Genomic DNA, 18,167 nt, shown 5'->3' on the forward strand with positions numbered 1-18,167 from the left:
ACTGGAGTGCTGTCCTGGTCGCTTGAAGCCTTTCTCCAACGTGTTCGTGTTTCCGCGTCTCTGATTGGCCAGGTCATGTGACATGCACGCCCAATCGTGGGACCGCAAGTTTTTACACTGGTTAAGATTAGGCGCTCTTTCGAAGTTGGTTAAGGTTAGAGTTTGTCTTAGAGCATGGCGATAGAACGCCTGCCCTGATTCCAAACTCTAACCTTAACCAACTTCGAAAGAGTCGCCTAAGCTTAAGCAGTGCTAAACTAGGCGTTAGGTAGTTTGCAGGCTGTTCGACCCGGAAATAGGCGCAGAACTTGCCGTCCCACGATTGGCGCACATGTCACATGACCTGGCCAATCAGAGCGCAAAACGGGAACCCGGAAACACGGACGCGTTGGAGAAAAGCTACACGCGTCCTGGTCTGGTCTTTATGATGTACTATATTGAGTTCAGTGCGTTGTGTCTTATTTGTTATGCACACTGTGTAAAATACCCCACACCTACTTTTGCTAATTGACTGTTGGCAAGAAAGCAATAACTCATTATGGAATATATTTGTCACAGACCCCTCCCCCCAACAAAAAAAGGTCTTGATGAATTAATATTGACAAAATCATCCATCAAGTCTTGATAAAGTAATATTGACAAAATCATCCATAAAGTAATTTTATAGTAATACTGATAAAATCATCCATAAAGTAATTTTATAGTCATATTGATAACATCATCCATAAAGTCATGATAAAGTAATATTGATAAAATTGCCCCTAAAATGTCTTGATAAAATCATCCATACATTTATGTTAAAGTAATATTGATAAAATCATCCATAAAGTCATTTGATAGTAAATATTGATAAAATCATCCACAAAGTAATTTTATAGTAATATTGATACAATCATCCATAAAGTCATGATAAAGTAATATTGATAAAAATCATCCATAAAGTCTTGATAAAACAATATTGTTAAAGTCACCTCCTGAGCATGAGTTTGGGGTTCTTGGCGACGTACTGCTCCACCAGGTCGTTCAGCAGTGTTTTGAGGATGTCTGTGAAGTACTCCAGCTTCCCGTGCAGGGCCACCGTCAGCAGGGAGGCCACGTAGGCCCGGTCCCTGGGAGAGAAGGTCCGCTGGACCTCCAGGGTGTGGATGAACTAGAGGGTGAACGGGGAGGAGGTTTTATTATCTCATCTAACGGCCCCTTGAGCCGTGAGCTAGAAGAGTAAGTGCTTCCATGGTTCTAGAGTAAGAGTAGGTGCTTTTCAATCTGCCATAGCCATTTGGAAAATTGTACATCAATGTCTTTGTTTAAAAAAAAAAAAGGACTCAAAAAGATATCTTCTTGGATAGAAGAATACTTAAAACATCCTAGACACCTTCTACACGAGTGAGTGAATGTTTGTTTGTTTGTTTATAATTTTCTTTCGTTTTCTCTTTCTTACACATTATAATTTTGTATTGATTATTCATTGTCTCATTGACAAATTCTCTCTATGGAGGAGGTCTTTTTATATGTTTTCTCTGTTACCTCTCCTGCACATTTTCAACAAACTTTGTATGTTCTACCTTCTATAATATATACACTTTCATGCAGATAAAATAAAATAATTTAAAAAAGTTCCTAATCTGAGAAATATTTTGCTCAAGGACACCATTGCATTTTGCTCAAGGACACTCAAGGATCAAACTGGGAACAGATGACCAGATGACGGCTCTACCTCCTGAGCCACTGCCACCCCCTTGTAGAGAACACTTTTCTCACTCTAGTAATGTCAGAAAGGTCTACACCCTACTCTAAAGCAGACCCCTACCATATCTCCTTACTTTGGTGAGGAAGAGTTTGCTGTTGAGCAAGTTTGACAGCTGAACCAGGCCTTGTTCCACGGTCTGCCTACGACTCTCCGGCACATCCAGATCTCGTCTCAGTGGCGACTCCCGGTGGCCGGGGAAGAAAATGCGCTCTGCATATGCCTTGTAGTCCAGGAAGGGGATGCCCGAACCCACCAGATCACTAGACATGTCCATCATCTCGGTCATCAGGTCTGAGAGGAAAGGAGAGGAGAGGAGGTGAGGAGATTTCTTTATATTTTGTATTTAACCTTTATTTAACCAGGCAGGTGAATTAAGAACAAATTCTTATTTTCAGTGATGGCCTGGTGAGAGGAAAAAAGGTCCCCTCAAAAGGGTAACAGGGAAAGGGGACACGATTTTTTAAAATAAAATAAAATAAAATAAAATAAAATAGAAGAGAGACAGACGGTACAAACATCACAGAGGTACAGGAAATAGTTAAAACACACATCAACCAAATGCACATACATACATACATACATACATACATACATACATACATACATACATACATACATACATACATACATACATACATACATACATGCATGCATGCATGCATGCATGCATACATACATACATACATACATACCAGGGTTTCCGTTAGAATTTTTTTTTGCAGGTCCGAGTGTCCGGTAGATTTCAATCTACCGGACAAATGGGATAAATTCCGGTCAGAGTTTATATTGAGCTTAAAAACAATTGATAGGCCTATATAAAGAATGACATCATCAAGGCATTTATAATATTTTAACTTAAAACTATGCTACTTTTGCGTATATACAGTCATTAATATATTCCAAATAAAATAAGTCCCTCGAGACTGCGTGCTGCTGCCGACTTGAGGTGTCGGTGGGCAGTCTGCCCGACCTTAATAAACAGCAGTCTGTTATAATCACATTTTTATGAGCTAACGAATTCCGTTATATTGGACATTTGTATTAATTATATCAAGCGAAGAACTGAGAAATTTGGCAGAGAGACGGCAACATTATCGTGGGTTTGCGTGATGTATATCTCCACCTCCCAACGACTTGGTGCTGGTCATAATGTCCGGTGAAAACAACTCCCTCCAAGCACAACTTGACCACCCGAACCGTACCAAAACAGGCCAAAATTAAATAGCCCATGCGACGAACGATTCATTACATTCGTTTCATCGTTGCTCCACCAAGCAGCCGGTCCAACAATATCAGCGCGAGCCGGCCAGCCGCCTGCAGTTAGTTTGCAAGAAGCATCCAGCTGCAGACCCGCAGAGCAGCTTTCCAGGTCTGGGGACCGCACTGTGCCAGCAAAGCTGGTGGGTTCTGTGGGTCTGCAGCTGCATGCCTTCCGCAAATCCAGCAGCAAGCTCTCACTGACACAGCGTCGTCATTACCAGACCGGCTGCTTGGCGAAGCAACGACAACAAACGCAATGATTGTTTCGTTCATCGCATAGGCCACCCAACTCCAGCCCATCCAAATACAATTCAAATAATCAAACTGTGCCCAGAGGGAACTATTTTCACCGGACACTATGACCGGAGAGATTAAATTTGTCGGACTTCAACAGATTTTGCCGGCCAAATACCGGTAATTACCGGCTAACGGAAACGCTGATACATACATACATACATACATACATACATACATACATACATACATACATACATACATACATACATACATACATACATACATACATACATACATACATACATACATACATGCAGAATAAATCAAATTACAGTGAAAAGGCTGGGTGACAGTTGCATGTGTGTAATATAGAGAGGAGCAGGGGAATCAACATGTGCAACCGTCAGCTAGGGACTGTTTCTGCTTAAACACATTAAATGACGGAAGTGATGACAGTTTAAGGGAGTTTTGCAAAATAACAGGAATTGTGGGCCTCTTGGGAGTTGATGAAGTGATGCGATCACTGGACCTCAGGTGGTTGTTATGGGAACGGTGCAGGATGCTGGAGAGGTAGTGAGATGTGTTACGGACTGTGTCCTTATGTGTATATATATACATTTACATTTACATTTAGTCATTTAGCTGACGCTTTTATCCAAAGCGACTTACAAGTTCTGTACGACAAGCCATCAGGAAGGGCACAACTCTATCAGCTGAGCATATATATATGGGGGTTATGTATGTTATCTGTTGTGTGTGTGTATATAGGCATGTTTTGGTTGTTCTGTTTTTGTCTCCCTCCTGTGTAACATATCCCATTCTCAGCACCAGCTGGTCAATCAGCAACTCACCCCAGTGCAATGGCAGCTGAAGCTGATCTGCAATTAAGCTCCACTCTCCCTTTATATATCCCATTTTGTGCAGTGTTAGTTAGCTCTTTTGGCTCATTGTGGTGGTGGGTGTCTCTCTGTGTCTTTGGTGATAATTCTGTGTGTTGTTAGGTATATAGAGCAGTGGCTCTTCAGAGGTAAAAGCTCTGGTTCTTAGGTATATAGAACAGTGGCTCTTCAGAGGTAAAAGCTCTGGTTCTTTGTATAAACAGGTAAGCTATTAATTATGTGCTGCCTGCGTGGACCAAACCCTGTGTGGGGTATATATACTGTTGGCCCTGTTTTGCCATTTGCCACTCTGTGTGGGGTATGTATATTGTTGGCCATTTTAGATTCATCCTACACTGTGAGCATTGGGGTTAAAGTGGTGTTCATCCTACACTATGAGCTACATGGTTAGAGTGGTGTTTCTTTATATAAACAGGTAAAAGCTCTGGTTCTTAGGTATATAGAGCAGTGGCTCTTCAGAGGTAAAAGCTCTGGTTCTTAGGTGCATTTGGTAGAGCTGGTGAAAGCTCTGGTTCACTTCATTGTGTTTTGGTGTTCTTTAGTTTGCTGTACATTTCTGTATTAACCCTTTGTATATTTATTTCCCTTGTGTCACCCAGCCTATGGTGATTGCTTTTCTTTATATTCATCTTTTGTTTCGCACACAGGGACATTGAGGACAGGAAGATACCCTGGGGTCTACATTTTGTATCACGTAGGTGACCTGATGTTAAAGACACCAGCTTTAGAGTGAGCACCACCACCTGTACTTTTGGGCGTTCAGCGCCTGTAAAGGGGGGGTGGGTTTTCATTTCCTTTTACTATTTTAATTGGTGCCACTAGGTAGTCCTCCTTGCTCTGTGTTGCTGTGTTTTTGTTCATTTGTGAAATAAATACTATTATTTTGCAAATTGTTTTGTGTCACTGCACCCTCACCTAACGTGTCTGTGGCCTTGTGTTGCGTCCCCTTACTGGGGTGCGTAACAAGGTGTCTTTCCTAGAAGAGTCTTGTAAATAAGTAGAAGCCAGTGATGAAGTCGCCTGGTCTGGAGGGAGGACAGAGGAGAGGACCGGAAAATAGAGGATGTGGACGGTAAGAGCTGGACTTGTACCTGTGAACTCCTTCTTACAGCGGTCTCTCACACTGGTCTCCAGGTTCTCCAGCTGGATCTGGACCTTCTTGTAGTCCCTCATGGCCTGTTTACTCTTCCTCCTGGTGGACAAGAGGGGTGGAGAGATATCATTTGTATCTCATCTTTGGTATCTAGTATCAAATGAATATTGGGGTGTACAGAAGAACAAAAGTTAGACGTGTGTTTCTGACTTAACTATACATTATGGGACACATTTCAGACTACAAACCAGTTGCCTGGTAATGGCTTTTCCAATAGGATATGAAAAAGAAGCCGATTAATGGTTATGGTTCAAGTGAAAATCCACCATAAAACACTTGTTACACTGTGTTATTCCAATGACCATGAACAGTTAAGTCAATACCTATAAACATGGACAACTGTCTCCCTAAGCTAGAAATCAGCAGCCTGTTGCATCAGCTGTGTGTCAGTTCAAACCTGGCTATTAACAAATCAAACACGTGACCACTTTTAATCAGTTCATTGCTTATTTTATTATCGCTTTTACTATTATCATGTTGGATTGTGTTGTAAATATTGTGTTTTACTTTTAATGCTTATGTTTTAGGTGTATGGTTTTATAACATCTTGCCAAAAGGACTACAGTTGCGAATTAGCCAGCAGGCTAAAACAGGCACATTTACAGTAATGTTGATTCATGTGTTCTGTCCTTTTTAAATAAACTGAAAACTGAAACCATACAGATGCATCTCAATACATTAGAATATAGAGGAAAAGTTCATTTATTTCAGTAATTCAATTCAAAAAGTGAAAATCATATATTATATGGATTCATTACACACAAAGTGAAATATTTTAAGCCTTTATTTCTTTAAATTTAGATGATTATGGCTTAGAGCTAATGAAAACCCCAAATTCAGTATCTGAGAATTTCAATATTACATAAGACCAATACAAATGTATATATATATATTACAGAAAATGTCTGTCTACAGAAAATCCCTCAATACCTGGTCGGGGCTCCTTTTGCATGAATCAATGCAACGTGGCATGGAGGCAACCAATACTGTATATTTCCTCAATATTCAAATGTATTGAGATGCACCTGTATATACTTTGAATCTCACCAGACCTCTGTTGGCAGAGCTCGAGGTGTGGAGAGAAACCTTACTACTGTGAGCAGTGTGGCCTTCACAACGTCAGGACATTTAAATAAACACCAGCGGATCTATACTGGAGAGAAACCATACCACTGTGAGCAGTGTGGCCAGACCTTCATACAGTCACCAACCGACCTGTAGGAGTCGCTGTCCACAACGTCCAATCCCCACCCACCGGCTTTCCCACCCTCTAACACTGCCAATTGTGTTAGTATGACGACCGGCCAAGCCGGTAGCAACTGGCTCGATACCGGCATATCCTGCGTTAGTGGTGAGCGCCTTGCCCACTGCGCCGCTCAGCCGCCGGATTCTTTTCTTTTTATAAATAAACTTGATTTGTTACTTACAACATGCAAACAGTGTTGCCAGGCTTTCACGAAGTCAGGGACCTTATTAAAGAAACACCAGCGTAGCCAAACTAGAGAGAAACTTTACCACTGTGAGCAGTGTGGCCAGACCTTCACTCAGTCAGGACATTTAAAAGATTTTCATTCCATTCCATGGGCCGCTGTGCTGCTCACACTGGAGAGAAAACTCCAGCACCCATAGCCATTCTTTTTTTGGCGTTTTATCGCTTTATTTCTACTGGGCAGTCCAGTAGTGAGAGACAGAGGAGGAATGGGAGACAGAGTGGGGGGAAGACATTCGGCAAATAACGACGGGTTCTGGAGTCGAACCCGGGAACTCGGCCGTGTCGCGGCTGAGCGCACTATGTGGTTCGCCACTGGGGCGCCCCGGATTCTTTTCTTTTTATAAATAAACTTGATTTGTTACTTCTGTCTCCTTAATCGGAAACATCAAAACAGGGGGAGGTTCCTGGGATGTACTAAGTGGTCAGAGGCCTAACAGGCACAACCCCATGCACTTTACCAAAGTCTGTCTAAAGAGAAGTCTGTTCACGCTGCAGCAATCATGGTGACGCCATGTCATGCAGAGACTAACAAGACCAGCAGCATGCTGCACCAGCTGTGTGTATGTAGCCTCGTTCATTCTTACTGTGTTTCACACATTACTCAAATAAAGATACAAGAGATAAGTTACAACGTACCTCTAAGTACCTCAACTAAATAGTTACACATGTCCTAGGGTAGATGTAAATCATACAATGTCACAGCATTGTTTTCTGCCACACCACTACAGCATTATTTTTTTTATCAAGTGCCATTTTGCAACACAGTAATCCAGCAATAGTTAATGTTCTATGTTCACGGTGCGGGAGGCCAGAGTTCTATTCCCAGTTAAGACAGCATTCTTTTTATGCATGCTAGGAAACTATATTAATAATTTATTAACATTTGGAGTCAAACGACTTGACTATTTGTGTGTGGCTGTGTTTGTACAACATTTGTGGCACGAGCGTAAACGGGATGTTATTTTCACATCACACCTATGAGAAACCTGTTGGTTTGTTCATCAGAATAAATATGATTGGCCTGCGCCAAAAAAAAGAAAGAAATGTGGTTTAATATGAGATGAAATAGATGCAATTAAGGTCTCGCCAACCTTTGTTTATTCAACGAAATAGACTATAATGTAACTTATGTATTACTATAGAGCCGCTGGTCGCATGTCAAGCGAAATGATTATGAAATAAAGCCTTTGTTTATTTCACACTGCACACTTAATATACTAAAACGATATTTTCAGTACAGAAAAAGATAAAGATTTTGGACGTGTGTGTGTGTGTGTGTCTGTATGTACCTGTATATGAGCACTATGATGAGTACAATAAGAGCCACTATGGAGGCCCCGACACCCACTCCGACTTGTGCCTCCAGGGGGAAGGTTAACTGGGCCTGGCTGTCGTACTGCACTTTACCCAGGGAGAAGTTGAGGTTTCCCATCTGGACCTGGAGGAGACACAGAGGGGGTAGTTCTTGACTTGGTTCTGTGGTATATCCCCAGAAAAATTAGGAGTAGTTTAATCTCACAATTTCATTCACTAAAAGAATATACTGTATAAGACTGACTATTCCGATCATACAGTAGGTTTCAACAGTGGTGGCCAACGGTTAGAGAAGTGGGCCTGTGACTCGAACATCGTCGGTTTGATCTCCCCGACCGGCGGGGAAGTGAATGAATAGCGGTCTCCCCCGTCCATCAATACAAACCGATGACGTGCCCTCGAGCAAGGAGCTGCTCGGTGGTCAACAGTCCTAGTGCTAGTGGCCAACAGTGTCAGACTGTGGTTGTACTGGGCGGCTCCTAGTGGTCAACAGTGTCAGACTGTGGTTGTACTGGGCGGCTCCTAGTGGTCAACAGTGTCAGACTGTGGTTGTACTGGGCGGCTCCTAGTGGCCAACAGTGTCAGACTGTGGTTGTACTGGGCGGCTCCTAGTGGATCAACAGTGTCAGACTGTGGTTGTACTGGGTGGCTCCTAGTGGCCAACAGTGTCAGACTGTGGTTGTACTGGGCGGCTCCTAGTGGTCAACAGTGTCAGACTGTGGTTGTACTGGGCGGCTCCTAGTGGATCAACAGTGTCAGACTGTGGTTGTACTGGGCGGCTCCTAGTGGCCAACAGTGTCAGACTGTGGTTGTACTGGGCGGCTCCTAGTGGATCAACAGTGTCAGACTGTGGTTGTACTGGGCGGCCCCTAGGTGTGAATGTGTGAGTGACAGTGACTTACAGTCCAGAGTTGCTACCAAGAGTTCCTACCACCTACAGTCCAGAGTTCCATAACCGTCTGTGTTGTAGTTGAGGAGATAGCAGTGGAGAGGATAAAACTTCTGATCAGAATGGTCTCTATATACATTCTCTCATTGTTCTAGTTTTCATCTATTCTAGTGAATAAAATACGAGTGAAATTAATAGATTCTTACGTTTTTTTTTTTTTTACACATAGAAGCATGCATTTCTAACAGAGAAACATTTATTATATCTCAATCATTCATTGTCCAATGACCCCAAACTGATGGTCTACGTCGTCTATACTGTTCCAGTAAATGGATTGAATGGGTCCTCGCGGTATCGCTTGATACCCGAAGGTTCAGGACACAGACCGGGTATGGGAAGAGAAAAGGAGGTATCGGTGCGTCCCTAATCATCTACTGATAACCGACTCACGGTGAACTCCGGCAGGCTGTCTAGGCCTTCCTGTTTCCTGCCGGCTGTGAGGGAGGGCTGCTGGGCTGGAGGCTCGCAGTACAGGTGGTTGTGGGTCAGAGTCTTCACAGCACAAACACCCTCCCCTATCAGAGCCACCACCTCCTCCTTGTAGATGGCCAGGTCCAGGTTCTCGCCCTGAGGAGAGGAGATGGGGGGTGTAATGAGATCATGTCAATGCATAGGAACACATTATTATTTAAAGGAACACGCCAACATTATGGGAAATGGACCAGCTAGCCTAGCTGTTGGCCAAAAACAGGGGTTTTAAGCTAGGCTAGCTGGTCCGTATCCGCTTCCATTCATTAGTGCTAGCTTGCAGCCAGATCTCAGATTCTACTGAAAGGAGGAATTTGGTACCTCACTTCTTGTCTGATTCTTCTGGAGAAGACTTGGTAAGCACATTTTCCATAATGTTGGCATGTTCATTTGAAGTACAGCTAACTTAACATTTTAATAGACCTGTCTCAAACCCTGCCCCTTTTCTTGATCCTCCAATCACAGCTGTCGCTTACCTCTGACTTCCTCGTACAAACTTTGTTTGTACGAGGAAGTCAGAGGTAAGCGACAGCTGTGATTGGAGGATCAAGAAAAGAGGGCAGGGTTTTGAGACAGGTCCATTACAGGTATAACATGGGAATTGAGAGTCAAATGTCTGAAACTGGAGTAACTAATGTTTTATTAACACTTAGTTCCTCATGACTTCCTTATTACTTCCTCATTAGTTCCAAGGCACTTCATTGTTATAATTGTGCCCCCTAATGTAGAGTGTTAGAGGTTTTTATATAATGAATAGAATAGTGTAACATCAGCCACCTCTACAGAGATGATGCTGCCAGGCTTGTGGTGGTAGGGGTTGCTCGGGTCGTTCTGGTTCAGAGGGTACAGCTCTGGGTTGGACTCATAGCGGAAGGTCTCGCCGCCCACCGAGCTGAAGTCAAAATGGAGGCTGTCCAACAGGAAGTCCACTTTGACCTTTGCCCTCCTGGCCTCCGGGCCCACCGCAGGGGTCGGACAGAGGATGAGAGAGGAGGTGCTCACCGTGCAGGGAGACTCGTACTGGAGGAGAAGGAGAAGGAGGAGGAGGAGGAGCGACGAAAGAGAAAAACAACATCACTTTATTTTCTGTTTATACAGGACATTTCTATTTGTTCACATACACCACCTGCACACTGCAGGCAAAAGTGGCCCAAATCAGATTTCTTTTTTGCTCAGATCTGTTCTCTTCACAACAGTGTGAACAGCAAAAATTCACATGGAAAGAAGAAACAGCTCTTTCACCTCCTCCTCATCCCCGTTATCTTCTGCTTGTGAATTAGCCTCAACTTATACATTAAACCATAAACTGTGACTTCAGTGTCCTCCATGTTTACGTACATCTTTGTTATTGTTCATTTGTGCATGATGCGTGTCAGTTCAGGAGTGTAACCAGTTCACACAGGAATCTGATATTGGCCACATTTAAAAAATTATGTGAACAGCCAAACAGAAACACATAGTAGGGGAGACGCAGGAGGGAAGGTTCTTTATTGAGACAGTAGGAAGGCTGAGAGGGAGACAGAGTAGGGGAGACACAGGAGAGACGGTTCTTTATTGAGACAGTGGGGAGGCTGAGAGGGAGACAGAGTAGGGGAGACACAGGAGAGAAGGTTCTTTATTGAGACAGTGGGAAGGCTGAGAGGGAGACAGAGTAGGGGAGACACAGGAGAGAAGGTTCTTTATTGAGAGTGAGACAGTAGGAAGGCTGAGAGGGAGACAGAGTAGGGGAGACACAGGAGAGAAGGTTCTTTATTGAGACAGTAGGAAGTCTGAGAGGGAGACAGAGTAGGGGAGACACAGGAGAGAAGGTTCTTTATTGAGACAGTAGGACGGCTGAGAGGGAGACACAGAGTAGGGGAGACACAGGAGAGAAGGTTCTTTATTGAGACAGTAGGAAGGCTGAGAGGGAGACAGAGTAGGGGAGACACAGGAGAGAAGGTTCTTTATTGAGACAGTAGGAAGGCTGAGAGGGAGACAGAGTAGGGGAGACACAGGAGAGAAGGTTCTTTATTGAGACAGTAGGAAGGCTGAGAGGGAGACATAGAGTAGGGGAGACACAGGAGAGAACATTCTTTATTGAGACAGTAGGAAGGCTGAGAGGGAGACAGAGTAGGGGAGATGCAGGAGAGAAGGTTCTTTATTGAGACAGTAGGAAGGCTGAGAGGGAGACATAGAGTAGGGGAGACACAGGAGAGAAGGTTCTTTATTGAGACAGTAGGAAGGCTGAGAGGGAGACAGAGTAGGGGAGACACAGGAGAGAAGGTTCTTTATTGAGACAGTAGGAAGGCTGAGAGGGAGAGAGAGTAGGGGAGACACAGGAGAGAAGGTTCTGGCTGGACTCTAGCTGGCTGGCGAGCAGGGATACTTCTCTTAATAATTCTGGTTAAGTTAGGGTTAAGGTTAGGGGAACTTAAAAGTGTTCTGAAAATGTAAAAAGTCAAAATAAATTCATATGAAATATATGTAAGCATTTGTAATACGTGAACATGTTACATTTTCAATACAATGTGTGAATATATTACTTATGGCTATAACATGATGCACATTATGCACCTTTTTTCTTGCGGTCGATTAGTACTTTGTTTACATATTTTAAGCGGGAGTGGGCTGGTCTTGATCTCCCCTCCTCTGCCTCTCTACTGTGTCCTACTGTCTCAAGAGAGACAAAACAAATGAATAAGGGGAGTAGACTGTCCAAGAAAACAAAAAAGAGCCACACCTGTTTGACGTAACACAGAGCTCCCTCTGGGCAGTCTGGCTCAGGGACGATCCTTCTCCACCGCTTCAGGGCACTGTACTCATCCGTCCCGCCTCTGCTCTTCCTCCTCACAGTGCTCCTCCTCCTCCTCCTCCTCCGGGGAGGGAGAGGGTCAGGAGGACTGAGAGTCACTCTGATTCTGGGCTCCTGCACCACGTCTAGGTTCTGACCCGACACCTGGATGATCCTTCCTCCCCTGGGGACCAACAACACATACAATGTCCGATATTATCGGCCGATATTGGCATTAAAATGTGATATCGGAAAATATCGGTATTGGTTTTCAATATATATATATTTTTTTTTACATTTATATAACCTTTATTTACCCAGGCAGGGGGGGGGGGGGGGGGGGGGACCCTGCATTATCGGTATCGGTTGATATCGGTATCGGAAATTAAGAGTTGGACAATATCGGTATATCGGTATCGGTAAAAAAGCCAATATCGAGCATCCCTAATTTTTCTTCTATTGGAATCTATGGATTAGGGGTGTAATAAAAAAAAAGAAGCATGTTCAATACAGCGTATTTAAATGTATTGACAGTTTTTCTGTAGAAGAGGACCCGGGGTTTATTATATATGTGCACGATGTTCTTACACTGAGATATGAGATGCCAAGCGAATCTCAGTATATAAAGGAACACGTCACCATTCTGGGAGTGGTGCTGCTCACCGTCTTCTCCAGAGTCAGACGATAGAAGATAGAGACCAATTTCCTCTCTGTGCGTTCGGTAGAAAGCCTAGCTGTTGTCGGCCAAAAACACCTCTCCCACAAGGCGGGCTCGTGGTCCATATCCGCTTCCACCCCATAACTTTAATTTCCCGATAGATGGTCATAAAAAACACTTTAGCTTGAATTTATTTATTTATTTATTGAGCTCTCATTTACAATACAATAATCACAGTGTGAAGTGCAAAGTGGCAGGATAAACAACATATTAAAAGGCTATGGTTAAGAGATGTGTTTTTTTAGCTTACTTTTGAAAATATTCAGCAAGCTAGCCTCCTTATATATAACATCCACCCACCTGAGGAAGCTTTTGGACGGAGCAGCCATGGTGATGTTGGGATCTGGGGTGTAATGATACACCACGCCCTGTAGGTGGCGCTCTGCCCCACCGAACCGCACGGTGATGCCGTGTTCTCCTGTTCTGTTGGTGCCTCCACTCAGACAGCTGATCTGATCATCCTGGATCTCTGAGCTGGACAGCGGAGCAAGAAAACAGACATTTCAACCACTAAAAAGTGCTGTATAATTATAATATATATCTATCTGTCAACAAGAATGGCGATTTTGAGGAGAAAATTTAATAGATTCCAACAATGTTTTGTGTTTTTCTGCTAGACTCACTCTGGTTAAAATGACAATTCTTCCCCTGCTAGACTAGGGTGACACCGTCTACTGATCCGCTTGATGTTCTCACCACTGCACTTTATATTCCTATAAACTGGCCATCCCTACACACCTGTCGTGAAATACACTGGTTTATGTTCATTTATAAAACTCTCCTTCGTCTGTCACCCCCCTACCTGTGTAGTTTGTTGAAATTTGCACCTGCCGTCTACAATACCAATTCTTCAAATCACATCCTGCTGAAAATCCCCAAAACACAGTCAGTAATTGTTGGTCAATCAGCATTTCAGTCTGCCGTGCCCACAGACTGGAACAATTTACAAAAAAGTAAAAAATTTGACAATTTCATCCCCAAATCAGCCGACACCTGCAACTGCTACTAAACTAGCACCTGCATCCGCCTACCTGCTGTGGCCGTTCTGTTTAGATCTGTTTGTCTTACCATGTTTTAACTTGTTTTAATCTTGCTCTGTTTTAACTTCGTATTTCTTTTACCCCCTGCCCTCTATCCCCCAAAAGGCTGTGCCTTTTGCCAGGTCGCCTGTAAATAAGAATTTGTTCTTAATGACTTACCTGGTTTGTTTTATCGTATGCCCCAATCTCCCTTTTCTCCTTGCAACCTTTTTCTCCTTTTCTCATTATATTATAAGATAATGATTGAAATGATCTGTCATGATATTATTTCAGACAAGGCACTTTAAAAATCAATTCATTGGTATCATTTGGACAGTTTAAATCCATGATCGCAAATCCTCTCTCCTCTGTTGTTTGCATTCTTTGCAAGTCATGATTGTACTTTTTAAAGGCTCTACAAGGCGCTAGTTCGTCTAAAGCGCTTCAGGAGTTTAACTCACGATCATCTGGATCACAACAGGAGTTTAACTCATGATCATCTGGATCACAACAGGAGTTTAACTCATGATCATCTGGATCACAACAGGAGTTTAACTCATGATCATCTGGATCACAACAGGAGTTTAACTCATGATCATCTGGATCACGACAGGAGTTTAACTCATGATCATCTGGATCACAACAGGAGTTTAACTCATGATCATCTGGATCACAACAGGAGTTTAACTCATGATCATCTGGATCACAACAGGAGTTTAACTCACGATCATCTGGATCACAACAGGAGTTTAACTCATGATCATCTGGATCACAACAGGAGTTTAACTCATGATCATCTGGATCACAACAGGAGTTTAACTCATGATCATCTGGATCACAACAGGAGTTTAACTCACGATCATCTGGATCACAACAGGAGTTTAACTCATGATCATCTGGATCACAACAGGAGTTTAACTCTTGATCCTCTGGATCACAACAGGAGTTTAACTCATGATCGGCTGGATCACAACAGGAGTTTAACTCATGACCGGCTGGATCACAACAGGAGTTTAACTCTTGATCCTCTGGATCACAACAGGAGTTTAACTCTTGATCCTCTGGATCACAACAGGAGTTTAACTCATGACCGGCTGGATCACAACAGGAGTTTAACTCTTGATCCTCTGGATCACAACAGGAGTTTAACTCATGATCGGCTGGATCACAACAGGAGTTTAACTCATGACCGGCTGGATCACAACAGGAGTTTAACTCATGATCGGCTGGATCACAACAGGAGTTTAACTCATGATCATCTGGATCACAACAGGAGTTTAACTCATGAGCGGCTGGATCACAACAAGGCAGGAGCCACTCACACGACACAGGGCACTCCTCCGATCAGCACGATGACCTCACTGGGGTGTCCGGTCCGTAGACTTTGGCCCCTGATGTTGAGAGCTGAGCCTCCGGCCTTGGGCCCCCGCTGGGGGAAGATGCCCCTCAAGACGGGGTCCTGGGGAACAGAAGGGGTGAGAGATCGGGGAGGAATGAGGGTTTTTGCCACAGACAACATTAGCTTAGCTTAGAATGCATGTCTATCATTTACAACTTGGGCCAATAATTACTAATACAATGGGTGCCATGTTGAACAAATAATTGTTGTGACAAAAAATAAATAATGCCCTCCATAACATCACCATGATAAGATGCTTAACATTGTAATGATCAGCTGGCACAAAATCCCACATTGATTAAAAACTAGGATCACAGAGCTAACAGGGCTGCCACTGAAAAGTGCAATGGTCAAACGGTTTGTCTATGGCTCTGGTTGTAGTGGATGTATTGGTTGGTGTGTTTGTGATTACTGTTGTTGTTGTTGTTGTCGTTACCTGGAAGCTGAAGGTCTGAGCAGACAGTCCGTGTCCTCCGCCCCTCACCTTGACCGACGCCTGCCCACTCTTCTCTCCTCCGCTGCCTGTGGTCTCACACACAATCCTACAGGAGAGAGAATACTGAGGCATGGAACACCCTGAAGGTTGTGGCTGTGACTAACCTGTCTTTACATCAACAAGGAAAAGCAAGTCTACCTTTTCAAGGAAAACACAGGGTGTCTCGTATCAGCTGAGGACGTGGATATGGACATACCTGGAGGACACCTCATATCAGCTGAGGACGTGGATATGGACATACCTGGAGGACACCTCATATCAGCTGAGGACGTGGATATGGACATACCTGGAGGACACCTCATATCAGCTGAGGACGTGGATATGGACATACCTGGAGGACACCTCATATCTGCTGTGGATGACGGCGCAGGGGACCCCGGCTACGGTGACAGAGTTCTGGATGTCTTCAGCCCTCTGGCCCAGGTTAGAGCCAGAGATGGTCAACACCGTTCCTCCTTCCACCGGGCCGGACACCGGGTCCATCTGAAGCAGCCCACAGAGAGAGAGAGAGAGAGAGAGAGAGAGAGAGAGAGAGAGAGAGAGAGAGAGAGAGAGAGAGAGAGAGAGAGAGAGAGAGAGAGAGGTCACCGTTGGTTGAAACTCACTCCCAGCCTTTCTCTCACTCCATTTCAAAAGTCTGGTGAAACTCACCCAGTAGAGTGGTGGAGACTTTGTACAAAGTACACTACAAAGATTTTTACGAGATACCATTTGCAAGAATAGTTTTATAATTTATTATTTAATAGTATTAAGGGGACTGCAAATTCTTTGTATCCAAGTGAACATTAGATTAATTAGAAAATGGCCGTGTCTTGGGAGGATTCAGTGGAAGAGGCGTACAAAAGGAAAGGAAAAATACTTTACAAAAGGATATGCAGATTTGGCTGCAGAAACAGGCGAGGGTAGAAAACTATGGTTTTTCCGGTGGAAGTAGGATGCAGATGATTTATAGCATGATCGACTTTATCATTATTGGGAGAGTTGGGGATTCGTGGATAGAGTTTGCAAAAAGCGCTAAATGAGATGTCGGAAGAAGCATTGAAAGGCAGTCAGTGGATTTGGTTGAGGAGAAATAATGTCAGCTGGGGGCCAAAGTAAACATAGGGTAAGAGTATTCCTTTTCTTCTCTGTTGTTGCTGTTTCATGTGTGATTCATACTGGACTTTTCATCTGTACTTTCATCTGCTCTCTCTCTCTATTCCTCTCTTTTTAATTTTAACTAAACACATTTTCATTGTCTGAAGTTGAACCCTCGCATCAGGCAAAAACTGGGCCGTTTTATCTTTTGACGACTGCATACCTTTTTGCAAAGCTTAGCTTTATACTTCATACTTATAGCACATGCATGAGTCTGGTCTCTTTTGAAAGGTAACCTTCTGAAGTTGCTAACACAATAAACACTTTGCGTGCTAATGAAATAGAGTAACAGAGGTGTGAACACACTGAAGTAAAAGTTGTGTGTGTACTCACATTTCTGTTTAGTGGTTGCCAGATGCCTGTTTTTAAGTTCCATTCCTCCCTGGACTTTTGAAAACCTATACCTACAGGTAGTTTCTGACAACGATAATGATATTAATATCTGTGTAATAAAAACATCAGTGTCCATCTCATTATCTGCACTAATGCTGCAAACTAGACTGAGAATTGATATCGACCAGAGTTGTGTTTTTAAAAAAATCGCCACCATCTGAAGGTTGACCGAGATAGAAACATCTGTTTCCGTCTAAAAGCTAAGGCCTCCACAGAGTATAGGACCCGGTGCAGGGCAGGTGCGCTTCATCTTTGACGCATGAGTGCCCATGAGGCGCACGCAGGATGTAACTCACAAGGTGGATGACGGGAGCAGGGCAGGTGTGTTTGATCTTGTCGGTGCAGGAGTCCCGGTAGACACACCGGGAGCTGGCGGTGCCGCCGCACCACACGCAGCCGTACTTCAGGTCGGCCGTACGACACCGGCTACAGTCCGACCGACCCACGGAGCAGTTGAACAGAGTGACTGGGAGACAGAGGAGAGAGATGAGAGGCGATGCACTCGCAAAACACATTACACATTTATACTAAGCAAACATTATTTCATTCAAAACTCATGAATCGAGATATTTCAAGTCAAAATTCTTACTGGACTACGAATAATGTTGCTGGTTTGGAGGAGAAATGTCAACTTCATTATGATGTAACTTATGTTTTTGACAGTCTTTCTTGTGTCACATATTGTGATTGCAAACATGCACACACACACACACACA

At 43.6% G+C, this 18,167-nt stretch overlaps 1 protein-coding gene across 1 annotated transcript in view; it reads right to left on the reverse strand.

The window, feature by feature from the left end:
- Nucleotides 1-18,167, reverse strand: part of plxnb1a (plexin b1a) — a gene marked incomplete at both ends in the record, with an annotated part of 119,870 nt that overhangs the window by 20,110 nt on the left and 81,593 nt on the right. Inside the window, 12 exons of the mRNA XM_084333370.1 lie at nt 972-1,150; nt 1,821-2,038; nt 5,235-5,335; nt 8,078-8,226; nt 9,442-9,618; nt 10,297-10,539; nt 12,239-12,473; nt 13,308-13,481; nt 15,349-15,485; nt 15,862-15,967; nt 16,253-16,404; nt 17,748-17,917. Of these exons, the coding sequence (XP_084189496.1) occupies nt 972-1,150; nt 1,821-2,038; nt 5,235-5,335; nt 8,078-8,226; nt 9,442-9,618; nt 10,297-10,539; nt 12,239-12,473; nt 13,308-13,481; nt 15,349-15,485; nt 15,862-15,967; nt 16,253-16,404; nt 17,748-17,917 (2,041 nt within the window). The remainder of the gene's footprint in view (nt 1-971; nt 1,151-1,820; nt 2,039-5,234; nt 5,336-8,077; nt 8,227-9,441; nt 9,619-10,296; nt 10,540-12,238; nt 12,474-13,307; nt 13,482-15,348; nt 15,486-15,861; nt 15,968-16,252; nt 16,405-17,747; nt 17,918-18,167) is intronic.

Source organism: Notolepis coatsorum (genome assembly GCF_963971535.1).
Source record: "Notolepis coatsorum genome assembly, chromosome: 17".
NCBI lineage: Eukaryota > Metazoa > Chordata > Actinopteri > Aulopiformes > Paralepididae > Notolepis > Notolepis coatsorum.